Source organism: Gadus morhua, chromosome 16, assembly GCF_902167405.1.
Source record: "Gadus morhua chromosome 16, gadMor3.0, whole genome shotgun sequence".
Lineage (NCBI taxonomy): Eukaryota > Metazoa > Chordata > Actinopteri > Gadiformes > Gadidae > Gadus > Gadus morhua.
Window position 1 is genome coordinate 29,140,721 of NC_044063.1, and position 19,362 is coordinate 29,160,082.

At 44.4% G+C, this 19,362-nt stretch overlaps 1 protein-coding gene across 2 annotated transcripts; it reads right to left on the minus strand.

Annotated features, from left to right (window-relative positions):
- Positions 1 to 1,673: 1,673 nt before the first annotated feature.
- Positions 1,674 to 9,190, minus strand: LOC115561287 (XIAP-associated factor 1). 2 transcript variants are annotated; one of them, XM_030381231.1, is made up of 7 exons: positions 9,041 to 9,190; positions 8,642 to 8,777; positions 6,894 to 6,950; positions 5,271 to 5,711; positions 4,866 to 4,921; positions 4,215 to 4,325; positions 1,674 to 2,240 (listed from the first exon to the last, which is right to left on the minus strand). In XM_030381231.1, the coding sequence occupies exons 1-4, from the start codon at positions 9,076 to 9,078 to the stop codon at positions 5,289 to 5,291; spliced, it is 654 nt and encodes a 217-aa protein (XP_030237091.1). In that variant the 5' UTR covers positions 9,079 to 9,190; the 3' UTR covers positions 1,674 to 2,240; positions 4,215 to 4,325; positions 4,866 to 4,921; positions 5,271 to 5,288. The 2 variants fall into 2 exon arrangements, with proteins under 2 accessions (XP_030237091.1, XP_030237090.1); XM_030381230.1 differs by having other exon boundaries at positions 8,642 to 8,824; positions 9,041 to 9,162.
- Between the last annotated feature and the right edge of the window lie 10,172 nt (positions 9,191 to 19,362).

A 19,362-nucleotide genomic window follows, 5' to 3' on the forward strand; every position in this document is an offset into this window, starting at 1 on the left:
TGGCAGATAGCCTTATATAAAGTTATGTTTCAGTCAACAAAATTCATGCAGTTTGACATACTTCAGCACTTTGTGTTTCATGTTGCAATTGAGTTGTCCAATCGATGTGTGGCCTTCCTTCACTTTTTCCTCAGTCAATAAAGCCCTCTTGATAACTTTTTATATGTTTCGGACATTGCCTTGAGCACTTCTTTTGTCGAAAAACTTTCTTGTTATTCTTACTCTTTTGAACACAATCCAAATGGAAGGACTCACTTCTTGTGATTTACCAAACTGATTCGTAGTCAAATAACACGTTTTATTTTAAGATTGTGTTGCAATGAGATGCCCGTGTTATGAACCTTGTTTGACCGTTCTGATATTCACTGACGTTTTGCAATCAATCAGTTGCTCCTCGGCTGGTCGTAATTGTAATCTAAAAATGGTCGTGGCCTTACATTGCAATAAAGAAAACAAGGCAACTGTGTCTCCTCACTCATTTTAAGGGTCAAATTAGGGATGCTGCTTAAAGTTTTTCTCAGTCGCTTTGGTACATTTCTCAGATCAGAATTGAAATTTGCAAAACAGTAAGTGCATTTCTCAAAACAATTCGTACAAATAGCAAAACACCATGGATTTCATGCAAAAGCCAGTCTCTTGCTCAAAATCCTTAATTTGTTTCTCAAAAGTAAATATATGTATCAATGAACATGTCAGTGCCATCACAATGACAATTCCTTACGTCATTGTGTACGGATACGACGATCAAATTGCTTAGTCATGTTGTCAATTATTGTAAATTGTAAGTTACACCTTAGTGTATGTGGGAGACTGATTGCAGGAGACTGGACAAGATTCACATTTACGGTTTGACTGTTAGTACTGTAATTTGTTGACAGACCATGTCATTGCTAGAACTGGAACATAGGAAAATCTTGTTAGGGTAAACTGTACATGCATTGCTGTAGGAATTACAGTGCAGTCTTCCTACACCTCCTGATGTTCCTGTCTGTTGGGCCACAAATTCTCATTCTCACGCAGCCTTACCCCTCTTCCTCTTCTTCTCTCTGGCTGTTGACCCTGTCCAATTCCTTGTCCTTCCATTGTCAGACAATGTAACAATTTGTTGTGCTCCAGCTATATAAATACTTGCCAGCTCAGGGTCAGGAGATGCACCTTTGAGCTTTTTCAGTAAACTGGTTGATCGTTGGTTGATCTAACACTTCGCACATTTCCCTTCTTAAGAGAGGGTCAAGATTCACCTGGTAGCAATTTACCAATTCAGGACAGATTTAGAAAAAAGGTCTAATGAAAATGTATAGAGACATATTATGACAATTTGTTCAACCATTTTGCATGTAAAGACTTATGCAATGAACTAATGCCTACATGTTGCGGGGGTGAGACTATTCAATAGAGACCCATTACAATACATTTTGATCAACATGACATAAGCAATTGATAATGTAGGAAAGAGCAGAGAATTGTACATAATCATTTACATGAATGTACCAAATAATTTGCAACTTGTTCAAAGAAATGAGACACTGCTTTTTTGATGTGCACAAGTGACACAACGATGTGAAGATTGAACAGGTAGTTTTGAGAATTTAAATTCTGATCTGAGAAATGTACCAAAGCGACTGAGAAAAACTGTAATACAACAGCAATACTAGATACTGGATCCTGGTCAATAATGTTCCATGGGTGTGCTTTATATTTCAATAACGTGGCACCTCTGCCAATTAACAGTTCCAAAACGCACTACAAAAAATGTATTACTATTTTAACTGATGAATTCCAGACAAAAAACATAACTTTATAGATGAAAGTAAATACAATGGAATGATTGCTGGTGGCTGTCTATGAGAAGGTGGTCATCACCACCCCCATGCACATTATCTTCATACATTCACTTACAGCCACATACAAACATACATTGTTTAAGTTTTAATTTAACCATTTTTAATATCTTGACACGCTGTTAGATCAATTTGAAGTGGGGTAGGTTAATAACTATAGAAATGTTTTACAGAATAATGTAAGCATATATTTGGAAGACAACTTTCTGTTCAAATGATAAAAATGCAATAGTAGCTTAGATATAGAATATCAATCAATCAGGTGTCCTCTTTCTTACAAATGCTTGCATCAGGTATTGGTTGAGATCCGCCGGACATCTTTGAAGGCCCTCCATTGGAGTCCAGTGAACATTGCACAATGCATCTTCATTTCATGAAGAGATGGATTCTACATTTAGGCTAAAAGAGAACAATGGGGGAAGAAGGGGAGAAAATGTAGGTCACAAACTTAACAGGTTTCCCTTTGATACTTCTAGTCTATGCAATAACTCATCTGGAACCAATATTAAAATATGTTTCATTACACAAACAAACCTGACATATCTTTTACCTTCGCTATAACAAACATTGAATCAACACAACCTCGATTTAGTTTTAAGCAAAATTAATGAACCAGATTCATTCAGTGATTATAGGAAGAACGACGCACCTTAATGAAATAAGCGTGGAGATTAAAAAAAGTAAAAGAGACCATTGAGTCCTCATATCATAAACCTAACTAAAGCAAGACATTGTGCCCAGCTTTAATTCATTTAGCTGCGACCTACTGCCTGTAATGACATTGCACTGGGTGAATGCGGTTATTTCGGCATACAGTGTATTTAAACTGAATAAATATGCTTTATGTTTCTATTAGGCAAAACAATGTTATCTGGGGATGAACGTGGTTGATGACTACCTTATAGCTTAGGTTAAGTGTAAATATAAAATACACACACACACACACACACACACACACACACACACACACACACACACACACACACACACACACACAACCATATATCTGTATATAGATAAAGAGAGATAAAGTATACGTATCATTATGTTTCTGAGACATGCTGAACCAAGTTGTTTAAATAGACCTACCTTTAATTTTTCATTACATTTCCTTAAAAGTAATTCACAAAGCCGCTGAGACCTACTCATACTAAGGATAAATCACTAAGAGTGAACTAAGATTAACGCCCCCTCACGTCAATTCTCGTGCACGAGTTTAGAAGCGGTCAGTATGGTGATTGGTTGTTGAGTGCTGGCGGTCTCGTTGAAACTCACCCGCAACTTCACACAAACGAGCCCACTAAATCAACGAAAAATAAGGAAACAGCCTAGGCTACGAATGAAGTCTTATAAAATAGTTATGGACAGTGCAGTTAGCAGAATACACGCATGATGACACGTTTGTGCAGATAATGATGTTATATGCACGTTAAAGAGAGAGAGAAAGCAAACAATAATAACACGTTAATTGCATTATATCAAGGAGGTCATTAAAAGCACCCAGCAAACTATAATCCAATGAGCATATTTCCAGCACTTAAACACCTTAAATATCAGCCCGTACTGCCGTTCAAGTCCTCCTATCATGATGACTGAAAGCGAAGACAAAGACGTGAAACGCAAGCGAAAGCCCATACAATAAATAATCTTACAATAAATGATTATATGTAATTATAATTAAGAGTAGTTCTATTATTTTTTTATTAAAACAATTTATTCCTATTATTATTTTAAATAAATAATGATGATTTAACTGATGTATTACTAATAATACATGATACAAATAATGATGGTTTAAGTGATTTATTTATATTTATATATTCAATATTAAGTTACATTTGTAACATTGCCCTCGTGTGTTTTAACCATCCTTGTTTGTTGAGATATTCCTCCATCGTCTGCATTGCAAAGTTGCATTTTCCCTGTTGCTAAACAAGTGTTATTTGCTAATTCAACCACAAGTTTGATACCCTCACGATTTAGCCTCTATCTCTTTATCAAGATTCCAAAGCATTTCGTCTCGCTGCAGCCATTTTCCAATACTTTGTGAATCGGTCTTACTGAGTTAGGAGTCCTCTCGAGGACTGTTAAGCTCTCCTAGACTTAGGTGCTACTTTTAGGCCTAAAATACCTCGTGAATTGCTCTTAAAATAGGAGCTCTTACAATTTAAAATTGACAAGCCCATTATTTTTAGGAGTTACTCCTAAATTCGCCACTCATGACCTGCTTTAGCCCTGATTCTATTTTGAATAAATGCGCATGCTTTCTACTTTTCATCATTAACGCTTCAAAACCAGACTGTTATTCATGTAAGATGACCCAAAAGTAGTGAAGAATAAATATAACCTTTGACCTTCATGAGGTGTTTTTACCTCATGCCAGCGAAGCGTAACCCGTGGGAGGAGCAGCTGACAGTATGAGCAGGGCAGGAGCCCGTCTCCCTCCTCTTCCTCGATCCAGGCGGATGTGAGGGCACAGCCCAGCTGGGTCATTGGGGGTGTGGCCATGAGTCAATTATCTCACACTAGGATTATTTAACACTTAATGAGCAATGTATGTAAAACCATTGCTATTCAATTATCAATGTTGAATATTGGTTCCCAACCTGGGGGTGAGGTTTTATTTTCTCTCCGACCTCCAAAGATGATACCATTTCCCTCCCACTCACCCCCATTATTTACTTCTGTCATTTGACTTCGACTTTAACTTATTAAAGGGGACTTATTATACCACCAGGTGTGAGTGTGATTAGCCTTACAAGCCGTTTCGAAAATCTGCCTAATATGACATCACTAGTGGGTGTGTCCACCTAGATCTGTGCTGGATAGATCTATCTACCAGCCTACCCAGTGGACTGAAGTAAACATTGCTCATCTATGCAGCACAGATCTAGGTGGACACACCCACTAGTGATGTCATATTAGGCCGATTTTCGAAACGGCTTGTAAGGCTAATCACACTCACACCTGGTGATATAATAGGTCCCCTTTAAATGTAATTTAAATATAATAATGGGTTAGTACCTTGTGTTCCTCCAGATCTTCAGCTGGGAAGAAGCCCAGACAGCAAATACAAATCACTGAAAACAGATTTATAGGAGAGATTAAAGACCCTTATCAACCCTGTCTGGCAATTGGTTTGCTTTTAGATCAATCCCTCTCTGGATTAAACTCATGATATCATCTCTTCATAATCTCTTATTGGCTGACCCTTTGCTTACAGACAATGAATTAACAGGGGAGCTGGCAGCCCATTGACGTACACTAAGGTCCCAGGACCAACCAAAACTTAAAAGCATGTTTTAAAGGCGGGGGTTTGATTCTCCTTTGAAAAGGAGCCAAACAAAAATAATAACTGATCCCCCTTTCGTCCAACACAGGTTAATGCCTTCATTATTTTGCAATTGGAAGAGTTCTATTTCCACTCACCATCCGTCTTCCCGGGCGTCATGGCGTTGGTCGGAGGAGGACGAGGATGACGAATGGAAGGAGGTGGGCCAGCGGTGGCGGCGGGGCCAGCGGTGGCGGCGGGGCCAGCGGTGGCGGCGGGGCCTGCGGTGGCGGCGGGGCCAGCGGTGGCGGCGGGGCCAGCGGCGGCGGGGCCAGCGGTGGCGGCGGGGCCAGCGGTGGCGGCGGGGCCAGCGGCGGCGGGGCCAGCTGGTGGCGGCGGGGCCAGCTGGTGGCGGGGCCAGCGGTGGCGGGGCAGGCGAGGGTGTGCTGGGCCAGGTTCCTCAGCAGGACATAGCGGTGGCAGGTGTTACAGTGCTCGGTGCGGCTGCCGCACACCTGCTGGTGCTCCTCAAGCCTCCTGACCGGCAGCTCCAGCTCACAGAAGTCACAGCACAGCAGCCGCGCAGTACACTCCTCGACCTGGGGAAATTCACACCTAGAGGAGGTCATTCACCGTCCTGTGGACCTAACTATGTCCTTCACCTTCACTACCTCACTATGTACCTCAATATGGACCTCGCTATAGACCTCACTATGGACCTCGCTATGGACCTCACTATGGACCTCGCTATAGACCTCACTATAGACCTCACTATGGACCTCGCTATGGACCTCGCTATAGACCTCATTATGGACCTCACTATGGACCTCACTATAGACCACACAATGGACCTCACTATAGACCTCACTATGGACCTCCCTATGGACCGTCCTATAGACCTCATTATGGACCTCACTATGGATCTCAATATGGACCGTCCTATGGACCTCACTATGGACCTCACTATGAACCGTCCTATGGACCTCACTATGGACCTCACTATGGACCGTCCTATGGACCTCACTATGGACCTCACTATGGACCGTCCTATAGACCTCACTATGGACCGTCCTATGTCCTCACTATGGACCTCACTATGGACATCAATATGACCCTCACTATGGACCTCACTATGGACCTCACTATGGACCTCATAATGGGCCTCACTATGGACCTCGCTATGGACCTCAATATGGACCTCACTATGAACCTCACAATAGACCTCATTAGGGACCTCACTATGGACCTCACTATGGACCTCACCATGGACCGTCCTATGTTCTCACTATGGACCGTCCTATGTCCTCACTATTGACCGTCCTATGGTCCTCACTATGGGCCTCACTTTAGACGGCTAAAACAAAGCTTCTGCCCCTGGTGGCTAAAGTCTTGCACATATTTAGGAATTGACAATAAAGTTGCCTTAGAACTTTGAACTTTTTAAAGGCGGCATTACAGGAAGGTGATAAAATAAGTTGAATTAATTATTTAAATAGTTGCTTTGCAAAACAACATGCATAAATATAATATTTATGTAATGTGGATAAAAATCCCACCGTTTAGAAAATCTGAAAATGTTTTTGCATTATATCATTATTACAACAACCTACTGACAATATCCCTGTGCAGAGCCAACATTAGACCACACCTTTGTGCTTCCCAACTAGAAACTACATTAACCAATGTTGTCTATTTCACTTTGGTAACAAAATAGATTAAAGGAATCAGATTGTCATGTTAATATTAAATAATAACATATGTAGGGCTAAGTAAATACTTGCCTTGTGATCCACCAGAGAGCGACACTCCATTTGTTGGTCGCACCCAGGACATTTGATCTATGGTTACCAACATAGTTATTAAAGGAATATCCTGATATCTGTAAATTGTCGTTTGCCTGTCTTTTCCGGATTCAGAAGAGTTGTTCAATTCCAAACTCATCTTTGTCCGTCGAGAGGTTCGCTGAGTAAGCATGTCCTTTCCGCTAGCTGCCTTCCATTGACTTGCAGAGTTGAAGCAGCCTAGCTCCATGTCATGTGAAAGGAATAATTCATTACTTTCCAAAGATTTCCGATGTGATCCCAATAGTAGCTTATTCAGAGCTAGTGCCAGTGACAACACAAGATTATCGTTTGTCTCCAAACCCACAGGTCATTCTACCGGTGATTACTGCATCTTCTGGCTCTCGCTCTTCTGGCTGGATGTTGTATCTGAGAGTAACAGCTTCACAGGAATGTTAGTTCATGTGAACAACTCTGCAAGTTGATGGAAGTGGCTGACGGAAAGCAAATGCTAACCCAGCAAACCCCCCTTCTGGAGTGGATGCACAATGATGCATTTGAATTCCTCTGAATCTGGGTAAGACAGGCAAACGCGTATTTACAGATATACAGACTTTTGGCATGGATAGATTTTCTTTGTTCTAGCAACTGAATCCCCCACCCATTGGTCAAAATGTTATGGGATTCAGGGTCTGCTATTTAGAGTTGTATCTCTCTCAATAGCTCTGCTTGAGTGGAACTTTAGACTCCGCCTGAAGTTTCTCAGAGCCAATCAGCGACTGGTAGGCAGGAATTGAATTTAATCTGATTACAGAATCCATGGGACTATAGCGTGCGATAGAAAAAAATACAGCGATCTATAGCTATAGTAATGTGTTGCACTCAACTCCACAATGACAAACGATTTGACCTATTGTAAATGTTAAAAGAAATGATCAGTGTATGGGAAACACTATCAACCGTGGATTGCAGCGTTCTCTGGGATGGATAAAAGAATGAAATGGAAACATGAACCCTGTAAGAATAGTCTGTGTGGAAAACACTTGTATACACATGTGGACATGTGAAACAGAGTGCCATGTGTAGTATCATATCAATAAATGTGCTACTGGATTTCTGTTTCTACAGATGTTAGGGGTAGAGAGCGTAATGCGAGTGATATGCGACCTCACGTCTTGACCGTTACCTGGAATAACACTAGGATTGGTCTGGGTGTGAACATTGTTGGAAAACTTTGAGATGATGTAGGGACACAACTCAAGAACATATGCAGGCTCAGCCTTTTTCAGAAATGTGTTTATGTATAATAATAATAATTCATTGAATTTATATAGCGCTTTTCTAGACACTCAAAGACTTACACTACATGTATATGTGTGTGTGTATATATATATATATAATATACATAATACTGCATCCATGGGCCACATACACTTTAATATACTGGGAAGTACTGGTACTTCACAGCCACTTTATAATTTATAATTCATATCGTATAGCCTACCGTTTGTTTTGTTTGCCCTGTTTGGCTTTACTTTAGCATGTAATTTAGCGCCTATTTTGTTTTCATTAGTACTTTGTATTTTACTGTATTGTATGTTATCCTGTGATTTCCACTACTGCTTGGCTGTTGTAACAAATTATTAATAAAGTTGTCATCTTATGTGTTCTACATGTGAGTGCTTCTCAAGCATGTGCTGCTCCTGTCTCTCTCTGGAGAGGGTTCGGGTGAAGGGTTAGGGTTTTACCTGTGAGTGTTCCTCCAGCCGGTGCTGCTCCAGCTGCTCTCTAGACACTGTCTCGCCGCAGTCAGGGCAGAGACACAAGAACCGACCGCAGTGGGACTCATGAAGGGCCAGGTTGTCCACAAGCACCTCCTTGCGGCTGGGGTAGAGGATCGGGATTCGAGGTTTTCTGGGTTTATTCACAATCTATATGTGCATACACTGAGTCACAAAACCCTAAAGTAACGTAGGCCTATATTTGACATAACCTACTCGTGCAGACGTTTTTATTAAATAACGTTTTAACGTCAGACATCCGAGAAGTATGCTGAAGCTGTCAAGCTCTGTATTAACATGTTACCGTGAGGCTCCTGTTAAACTAAGGTAAAGAAAGGTAAGGTAATGTAACTTCTGCTGTCTCACCATGTGCGGCAGATGCTTGAGGATCCCTTGATGTCCATTACAAATAATGCAACAAACCAATATAGGAAAAAATAGGCCTGCTTTCGTAGTTTCTGTTGTTCGAGCAGTTTACTTTTAGTTTCACTAACATTCAGAAAGTGAAAGTGTGAGGTTACAGTTGTGGCGCAGTAGTTTACCAACAGGTGGCGCAGTGGGTATTTAGTGGGTAACCACCAGGTGGCGCAGTGGTCCACCACTAGGTGGCGCCATTGGGAGTGGATCAGAGTTTGGGCCACGGAGTAATTGGAGTGAATTTAGAGCAATGCTACAAATACTACTATTACTACCTACTTAAAAATTCTACACATGTCAATTACGTTTTTTAACGTGAAAACATCAAATATACACTTATTCAATTAATTTAATTTAATTAAGTTAAGTGAGTTCTGGAGCAAGGGGGCCACAAACGAGTGATGTATGAAGTTTGATGGTGAGGCCTCAGCTGAACAGTTTTCACACGCCGATAGCATCCACGACGATACACCGTCCCCTGGACCTTTGTACTGAAGTTAAGGGGGTACTTCGTAAACAGCCAGGCTGTTTCTTCTTTACGGTTGATTACTGCCAAACTGCTGACATGACTGTAGAATTAGGTGGTTCTAACTTATAAATAAGCACGGAGAGAGGTTTCCAGCGTGTACTCTTGAAGCATGACTTTAGTCCAGTGCCTCGTTTACAACCCACCAAGCCTGATGGTGTGACCAGATGCCTCGGACACCAGCCTTCCGTCTCCCAGCATTCTTGCGGCATTTCACGGAAAAACTTGTTTTTATTAGTCTCAATCTTTTTAACTATGCACATTGCAAACAAAAAAATAAATTAAATGCAACAGTCTCATTTAAAGAAATCGTTTTGGTGTGTATACACACCTTCATTCGAATAGATGTAAATAAAATACAGCCATAAAATAATTAAAACCAAAGTCTCTATTAACATTTACAGTTGCAGTGCAGAGAGGAGTAGGCCTAATGCGTTTACCAAAACAGAAAATGCTGTTGCATGCCACATTTAGGCTGTTCTAATGTCAAATAAGAGTATGTGTTTGAACTGTGTGTGTGTGGAAGGATGTTTCATAGATAAATACATAGATATTATGTATAGTTATATGCTACACGTGAACCTCCTAAAATGGCGCCATTTGATTGGTTCGCTATCTCGGGATATTTTTGCAATATCCCATGATTGACATCTCAAACTCTATTGTTTTCATCGCAAAATGTCAGCTGATAACAACAAATAAACCTCCGGTCTCGTCGGCTATTCCCCACTATTCACTTCGCCTTTGGCGAATAACTGTTGACTAATAGCCTAGATAGATAAATAGCCTAGTCAAGTCTTTATTAATACCAAACTACATGTCGGGAATTCATTTAGGACGGTGACTCGGCTCACACAGTATAGCCTACAAGACCACACATGACAAGGGAGACAACAAGTCTGACTGAACATACACAAAATACATCACATTAAAACTAGACCCATGCGTTGATAGATAGATAGGTAGAAGGATAGAGAGTATTCAATATGTTATATTATTTGTCTTGCGGAGCCAGCGAATCCTGTGCACGTATGCAAATTAGCCATGTGCGCCCAAAGGTGCGGCCACACCAGACGCGTATCTCGCTTAATTTTTACGCGCGTAACGCGCGTAAAATGTTGCTTGACCATTTTGTGTCAAAAATGGTCGCATACGCGCCATACGCTCCTAACGCGCCTACGTCACTCGCCTAGATGAGTCCATGTCCATGCAAGTGAACGGAGCGTTCCCTCTTCGTCATAACTATCAAACCAAACATCCTTCACATTCACAGAGCGAACATTACGAAAGTAAAATGCACATTTCTCGCTAAAAATGTTTCCATAAACGCATTTAATGGCGTAACTATGTTACTATTTCCACCCAGAATAAAGAAAGTTGTCGGCCGTGGCTGCGCTGGAGTCCGAGGTAGGAAACCCAAACGCCGCCGTGTTTGGGTGATAGAGTTTAGATCGGGTTAGATTAAATAATCTCGGATATAAATAACAATAATCGGGTTAAATAACTTCACATAGTGTGTCTGGTGTGTTTCCAGCATTCGTAGTGTTGATCAGCAGATATATAGTCCGCCAAGACGTTGAGGTTGCTTAACCAGACTCTGTCCATGCAAGTGAACGGAGCGTTCCCTCTTCATCATAACTATCAAACCAAACATCCTTCACATTCACCGAGCGAACATTATGAAAGTAAAATGCACATTTCTCGCTAAAAATGTTTCCATAAAAGCATTTAATGGCGTAACTATGTTACTATTTCCACACAGAATAAAGAAAGATGTCGGCCGTATGCTTCTGTCCAAGCTCACTACTCTCTGCCAGTGACGTCGGGTCAAGCTCAACGCTGATTGGGCAACGCGGCTAATCGTCATGCGTGTAATCGTCATGAGCGTAAAAAGTTAAATTTTTTGAACTCTTGAAATGTACGCGCGTATATATACGCGCGTATATATACGCGCGTTACGCGCGTAAATATACGCGCCTCATACGCGCGTTACGCGCGTAAAATGTTGCTTTTACGCGTGTAACGCGTGTACGCGTCTCATACGCGTGTAAACCAATGGTTCCCTATGGAAAAAATGGCGATTTTATACGCGAGGTACGCGAGATACGCGTCTGGTGTGGCCGCACCTTAACGCAAGAAAGAGTCGCACACACGTGTCTGTTGTTTACTTCTAGACATCGCGCCCATGGTCGCGCCGCTATAGGCTACGTCATTGTCACGAGACAGTCTCACAAAGCAAATACGGCAAAATTCCAAATTATTTTACTGTCTATGGCAAAAATAAATCACGGTTTAGTAACGCAGTAACGCAGGCTGCTTGCAGGAAAGTAAAAGTAATCAAATTACTATTTTTGAAATTGTAATCCCTTACTTTACTCGTTATTTTAAAAAAGTAATTGGATTACAGTAACGCCTTACTTCTAACGCGTTACTGCCCATCACTGGTCGCCAACAGTGAGAATCACGGACTTGGCCAACGGGTATACTTTGGACCACTTGAATCCCAATTCACGTGTGAAAAAGAAGAGGCTCAACTTATGTTGACGTTGAAATTATTTAACTGCCCCCAGTAGTCTTTCTTAAATAAGAAGTCGTCATTTTATTTTCTTACGGTGTATATTGTGTGCTTAATAACCAGCAGTAAATGAATTCATTTAGATTCAAATAATATGTTTCTGGAATTGGTATCAATTATTATCAATTTTATTTTATTCTCTTCTCTTCTTCTGCTTTACCGCATCTTAAATGCGTCCTCACGTAGAGTCGGTAAATTTCGTCGGTGGCATCTTGCTTTAATATATGGCTACAAATGGAGGGTTTCTAAAATCATGCCAATGGGCCTATCTCTCAAAATTCGGATATGACGTCACACTGGGTAAACAATATAAACATTCTTCCGGCAAAGTCATTTCAGCTGTTGCCGTCACAAAAATGCAGCGTATCTTCGCTACTTCGCTGGTGGGTTTTCCAAGGATATCATTTTGAAGATGTGCACAAGATTGTTGAGTCACACTCACCAACACCACAGTCCAGGCTGAGAAAGGGGTACAAGTTCTTTGTGGAGGAGTTCATGCACAATTATCAAGGTAAGTGGTCTTACCTCGGCTAACCTAAGCATTTTAGCATTAGGTTAGCCGAGGATAGGTTCAGCTAGTTATTTGCTTACCCGTTTTTGTCCGATCTGCGACATATTATTAACCATATGTATATGCTCAGTGTCAAATGTAGTTGATGGAAAAGTGGTAGTGAGAGGTAGATGCAACCGCTCGATGAGGAGGAATGAGGAGCCCCACAGACTACATGTTTCTGCTGAGTTAGGGTCCGTTGGCCCAAGTCTGTGTGTTTTGATGTCTGGACTAACAACTGCAGTTGCAGTTGCACTTTTCCTCTTCTTCTGAAGTTCAGAGTACAGTAGCGTGCTTAAGACTTGGCCCACCTAGCTTGCTGCAATGTTGTGGCTGTACAGACCCATGTATTTTTCTTCCTCTTCATTAAGGCACAAGCCGTAAATAAAGGAAATTTGTTCAGTGCATTAAAAGGATAAATATCTAGGCTAGTTCATGTTATAACATTGCTAAAACAACAGATGTAATAGTGGCCCAAGAGTTTTGCACAGAACTGTACATGGCTTTTCTGCCGTTGCAGACTCCTTGCCAGTTTCCAATGGCCTTATATCAAGGTCCTACCTACTAAGTTCAGTAACCCAATTCTTATGGTGTTCACAGATCAACCCTGGAGGCTGTTGGACAACTTGCTCTCTCAGAGCACAGCTGTAGCTGTGCTGCGGGCAAAGGCTTCTGTAGCCATGTAACCGCTCTGCTCTTCCAGACAGCGCATTATGTGCAGCTGGGCCTTCATGCGGTTCCACCTTCCCTGGCCTGTACCAGTCAACCACAGATGTGGCATCGACCTAGAACACAGGTGTGCTGTTGTGTCCTCTGTTCAAATCATACACTTCAGTATTTGTCTAGAGCAGTGGTCGCCAACACGTCGATCGCGATCGCCTGGTCGATCTTTGAGGCTTTCCATGTAGATCCCGAAAATAATAGAAAAATAAATACACAATATCCTATATTATGCATGATACATTTTCATAACACGTTTTGCAAGCACATCTCTCTCCCTCTCTGGAGGCCTACTATTTTTTTCAGCGTAGCAGTGCTGCATTTAACGGTGTCTGATTTAAGTGACCAATGAGATAAAACAAGGGGGGCGTGGGGCGCGAACGTCAATATTGGCCTGTTGCTACGATACGGCTCTCTGGTGACAGCTAGCATGGCGGTGGCTCCATGAAAGAAGACGAAAACGTACAACTTCCATTCAGAATGGGAAGAGGAGTTTATTTTTACTTTGGTGAAAGACAAGTGTGTGTGCATGTTATGCCACCAAACACAAGCCCTGTCCAAAAGAGGAAACCTGGAACGGCACCACAACACCAACCACTCGAAATTCAAAGATAGCTACCACCCAAAAAGCGCAATCCGTGCAAGAAAAATTGAGGAGCTGAAATCGGGGTTGAAGGCCCAGCAATCGCTTTTCACAAAACCCGCTACGCAAAATAAGGCTGCTACTGAAGCATCCCTTCGCATTAGCCACCTGCTAGCTAAACACAAGAAACCTTTTACAGATGGAGATTTAATCAAAGAAGCGATGGCCATCACCGCAGAGACAGTTTTCAACGACTTCAAAACAAAGACGACATTAGAACTGCACTTCGTGGTGTACAGCTTGGCCCTGCGAAAGTGACAAGGAGGGTCGAATCACTGTCAGAGGACGTGGATCGACAAGTATTGAAAGACTTGTCCCGCTGTGAATATTTTTCTCTACAGTTCGATGAATCCCTGGATGTAATGAACACAGCCCAGCATGTTGTATTCGTCAGAATGGCTTTTCAGGATTCTACAACCAATGAGGACTTTGTTGTAGGGTAGTGTTATGCAAGCCGACAGTTCCCCCTAGTGGGCTTGTGTGTGTATGGACTCGGGCAGTCAACACGTGCCAGTCTTGTTATGTGACAACACGTTCAATACATGCGACTAAGAGACACAGCCTGACTCCATGTATTCTTCCATGCACATTCACCTGCAACATGGTGTCAGAAGTGGTTTTGGAACCAAGAGTACATCCTACGTTGCCTGTTAATGTTACAGCGTGTGTTTATTGGTTTTGCTAGACGTAGTTAGAAGTTTCAGTTAGCCTGTTAGCTAACAGTTTGTCTGATACTCGACAAACTGGGGCAATACTTCACACCCAGCAAAAATGTGATCTTTGAGAGGTATGTTTTTGGACACCTTAAACAAGAGGATGGGGAGTCAGTGGATTCTTTTGTCACAAGACTGAGAGAGAAAGCTGCCACATGTGAATATGGAGCTTTAAGAGATGAGCTCATAAGGGACAGGCTTGTTCTGGGAATACTGATGAGGGCGCCAGACGACGCATGCTAAGAGAAAAGGACCTTAAGTTGGAGGGGGCTATTGACATTGGCAGTGCAGTGGAGGTGTTGGACAATAAGTTAAAATCCATGTCACTTAGCAGCTCTGTGCCTGGGGAGAGCATCAATGTAGCATATGGACAGCGACCGGGACGGAGACCTACCGGCAGGCCATCCGAGTCCGCCAGCACATCAGCACAGCCACAGAGAGGCACAGGTGGATGCAAGTACTGTGGCACACCACACAGACGGGGGCGAGACCTGTGCCCGGCATTTGGAAAGACATGTCGCTTGTGTGGCACTGCTAATCACTTTGCCAAAGTATGCATGAAAGGAGGCCAGCAAGCACGTCAGTTGAACGCTGTGGATGACCCGCCGCTGGGGGACCCGGAGGACTGCGACCGCGATGAGAGAGATATGTACATGGCGGAGAGCTTGGGGGCTGTGAACACTCAAAGGAAAAAGTGGTTTGTAAACCTGCCACCCGACAGAGGGGTCCAGAGGTGCCAGCTTGACTCTGGAGCCACCTGCAATGTGATGAGCATGAAAGACAAGATGAGACTGGCACCTAGAGCTCCTCTTCAGAAAAGTCTCGCCAGACTGAGGCTTTACAACAGTGAGTGGATGAGCTCAATGGGCGTGTACAGCACACAGTGTGTCATCAGGGGCAAGACACACAGACTGGATTTTGAGGTTGTGTGCACCAGCCAGAAGCCTTTGCTTTCAGGGGAGACATGCGAGAGACTTGGCCTGATGCGTTTCACCATTCCCGAAGAGCTGAACAAAGTGGATCACTGCAAGGCAGGTGTGCTGACCAGAGACTGTCTTATTAAAACTTACAATGACGTGTACACCAGCCCAGTCGAGTCACTGCCGGGTGATATTCACTTTGTGTTGGACAGCACTGTTGTGCCCGTACAGTGCGCACCAAGGAATGTCCCGGTAGCCCTCAAGGCGGCTGTTAAGGCGCAGCTGGACCAGTATGAAAAGGATGGACACTTAACCACAGTCACTCAGCCCACGGACTGGACAAGCAATCTAGTCATAGTGAAGAAGCCAGACAAATTGAGGCTTTGCATCGACCCTAAGCCCCGTAACCGAGCCCTGAAGAGGTCCCATTACCTCATGCCCACTTTAGATGACGTGCTATACAAGCTGCTAAAGGCACGCGTCTTCACCCTGGTGGTTGCGCGCGACGCATTCCTGCAGTGTCGCCTGGATGAGGAGAGCAGCCTGATGACAACGTTCTGGACGCCGTGGGGTAGAAAGCGATGGCTGAAGCTCCCTTTCTGTGTGTCAGTCGCACCGGAGCTATACCAGAGGAAACAACATGAGCTGCTGGCAAGTTTGAAAGGGATTGAGCCTATAGCGGATGACCTCCTTGTGGTCAGCTGTGGGGACACAGAGGAGGAGGCTGTACAAGACCACGACGCAAACCTCATTGCTCTCATGGACAGATGCAGGGAAGTGAAGCTGAGGCTGAGCATAAAAAAGCTGCAGTTTCATGTGAGGGAGGTCCGCTTCCACGGCCACGTACTGTCGGCGGAGGGCCTCAAAGCTGACCCCGAGAAGGTCAGGGCGGTCCTCGACATGGCAAACCCCACGGATGCGAAGGGCGTTCAGCGGTGTGTCGGCTTCGTTAACTACTTATCGAGGTTCATGCCCCGCTTATCAGAGGTGTGTGAACCGCTGAGAAGGTTGCTGGACAAAGAGGTGCCGTGGCACTGGTTGCCCAAACATGATGCTGCTATGAAGGAGATCAAGACGCTGGTCACGGCGGTGCCAGTACTACGTTATTATGATGTCAGCAAGCCAGTCACCATACAGAGTGACTCCAGTCAGACCGGGTTGGGCTGCTGCCTGCTTCAAGGGGGGCAGCCGGTCGCGTTCGCCTCCCGAGCGCTAAACCAGATGGAGCAAAACTATGCACAGATCGAGAAGGAGTGCCTGAGCATCGTATTCGCTTGTCAACGCTTCCACTACTACCTATATGGGAGGGGCGATGTCACTGCAGAGACCGACCGCCGCCCGCTAGTGTCAATCTTCTCTAAGCCCCTTCTCAGTGCACCAAAGCGCCTGCAGAGCATGCTCCTTACACTTCAGGACTACTGCCTCACAGTGGTGTACAAGCCAGGCCCTGAAATGTACATAAGTGACACGCTCAGCAGGGCTCCCACCCCACCACAGAGAATGGACATTCAGTACAGACGTGAAATGGTCTGCAGCATGCAGCAGGAGCAGTGTGACACAGCAGCCATTCAGCAAGCAGACAACCTCAACGTCACTTGCCAAAGCCTCGCACAGATACGGAAACACACAGAGGAGGATGTGTGCCTTCAAACACTGAAGTCGGTTGTGCTGGGCGGATGGCAAGAACACAAAGAGGAGAGCCCCATGGCCATCAGAGATTACTGGGCCATCAGAGATGAAATAAGCGCACAGGACGGTGTGCTTTTTAGGAGCCAACGAGTCATCATTCCGAAATCTATGCGCCCCGAGATGCTGAGACGGATCCACTACAACCACGTGGGGGGTGAGGCTTGTTTCAGACAGGCCCGCGATACTCTCTACTGGCCAAACATGCAGGGAGAAATCAAAGACTATGTACAACAGTGTTCAGTGTGTAATGAGTATGCAAACGAGCAACAGAAGGAGACTATGATGTCACACCCGCTCCCCACACGTCCCTGGCAGCTGGTGAGAATGGACCTTTTCAGCTACGCAAGGCAGGATTTCCTGCTCATGGTCGATCACTATTCTGACTTCTGGGAGATCGATCTACTTCCAGACCTGTCAGCTGGTACGGCCATCAGAAGGTGCAAAGCGCAGTTTGCAAGGTACGGCATCCCTGACCGGGTCATTTCAGACTGAGGAGGTCAGTTTGACTGTGGAGAGTTTCGGGCGTTTGCGAGGGAGTGGGGCTTCGAACATGTCATGTCCTCCCCGAGACACCCAAAGGCTAATGGCAAGGCAGAGTCTGCAGTGAAGATTGCCAAGAGCCTATGCAGAAAAGCAGACCGTGCCGACGAGGAACCCTGGAAGGCTTTTCTGCACTGGAGGAACACGCACACTGAGGGCATGCACTGCAGCCCAGCACAGCGACTGATGTCACGGAGGCTGAGAACTCTTCTCCCTGTGGCTGACCAGCTGCTAGAGCCTCAGGTCACCACGGGGGTCACAGACAAGCTGAGAGTGAAGCGTCAGGCAATGAAGCTGACTTACGACAGATCTGCAAGCGATCTGCCGGAGCTGAACGTCGGCCAGCCCATCAGGATGAAACCACTCCCGGGTGACAGGACGGGCCGATGGAGGAGAGGTGTATGCTTACAGCAGGTGGGACCGCGGTCCTATCTCGTCAACGTGGAGGGAACCGCGTATCGTCGCAACAGGATCGATCTCCGACCAGCAGAGGTTGCCCCTCCACAGCCAGCAGCTCACGAAGAATGGCCACCTGAGCAGCCTGTGGACGCGGGTGCAGCTGACGGGGGCCATGCAGGCGGGGGCAATGCAGAGGAAGTCGTCAGCAGCCCTGCGACGTCTCCAAGGTTATCAGCCCCGAGGTCACCGCCATCTCCCTCACGGGCTGTGTCCACACCATGCCGTGCGTTACAGGGCCGGGCCTTCTCCCGAGTCTCAAGTCTGTCCGGAGGCATATTAAGCCTCCGGACAGACTTGACCTTTAGGTCATACACTGAGCTGAGACTGACACACACACACACACACACACACACACACACACACACACACACACACACACACACACACACACACACACACACACACACACACACACACACACACACACACACACATGCGGGACAGTGGATTATTGTTAAGAAAAGAAAAGAAAAGATGGTTACTTTGAATCTTCTTATTCGGTTGTTTTGTGCATGCTTTGATACTGCTATTTCGTGGTTATAGTTCTGCAAAGGTCCTGGTTCATATTGACTTACTGTCTCGTCTTTATACACTATTTCTATTGCACTATTTTGATATGTGGATATGAGCGCTAATGTTCTAATGACTGATACTATCCATGTTATTGTTTGGTATTGTGTTATACTAAAGGAAGGGAGATGTTGTAGGGTAGTGTTATGCAAGCCGACAGCTCCCCCTAGTGGGCTTGTGTGTGTATGGACTCGGGCAGTCAACACGTGCCAGTCTTGTTATGTGACAACGCGTTCAATACATGCGACTAAGAGACACAGCCTGACTCCATGTATTCTTCCATGCACATTCACCTGCAACAGACTTCCTTACTCTTTTGCACTTAAAGGAGAGAACGAGAGGTGAGGATATTTACCAGGAGTTCAA

Coding starts and splice junctions, on each gene's coding strand:
- LOC115561287 (XM_030381230.1), bottom strand. Junction 6,951..8,641: donor GGCTGGAGGAACACTCACAG/GTAAAACCCTAA, acceptor TGGTAACCATAG/ATCAAATGTCCTGGGTGCGA. Junction 5,712..6,893: donor GCTCTCTGGTGGATCACAAG/GCAAGTATTTAC, acceptor GAATTTCCCCAG/GTCGAGGAGTGTACTGCGCG.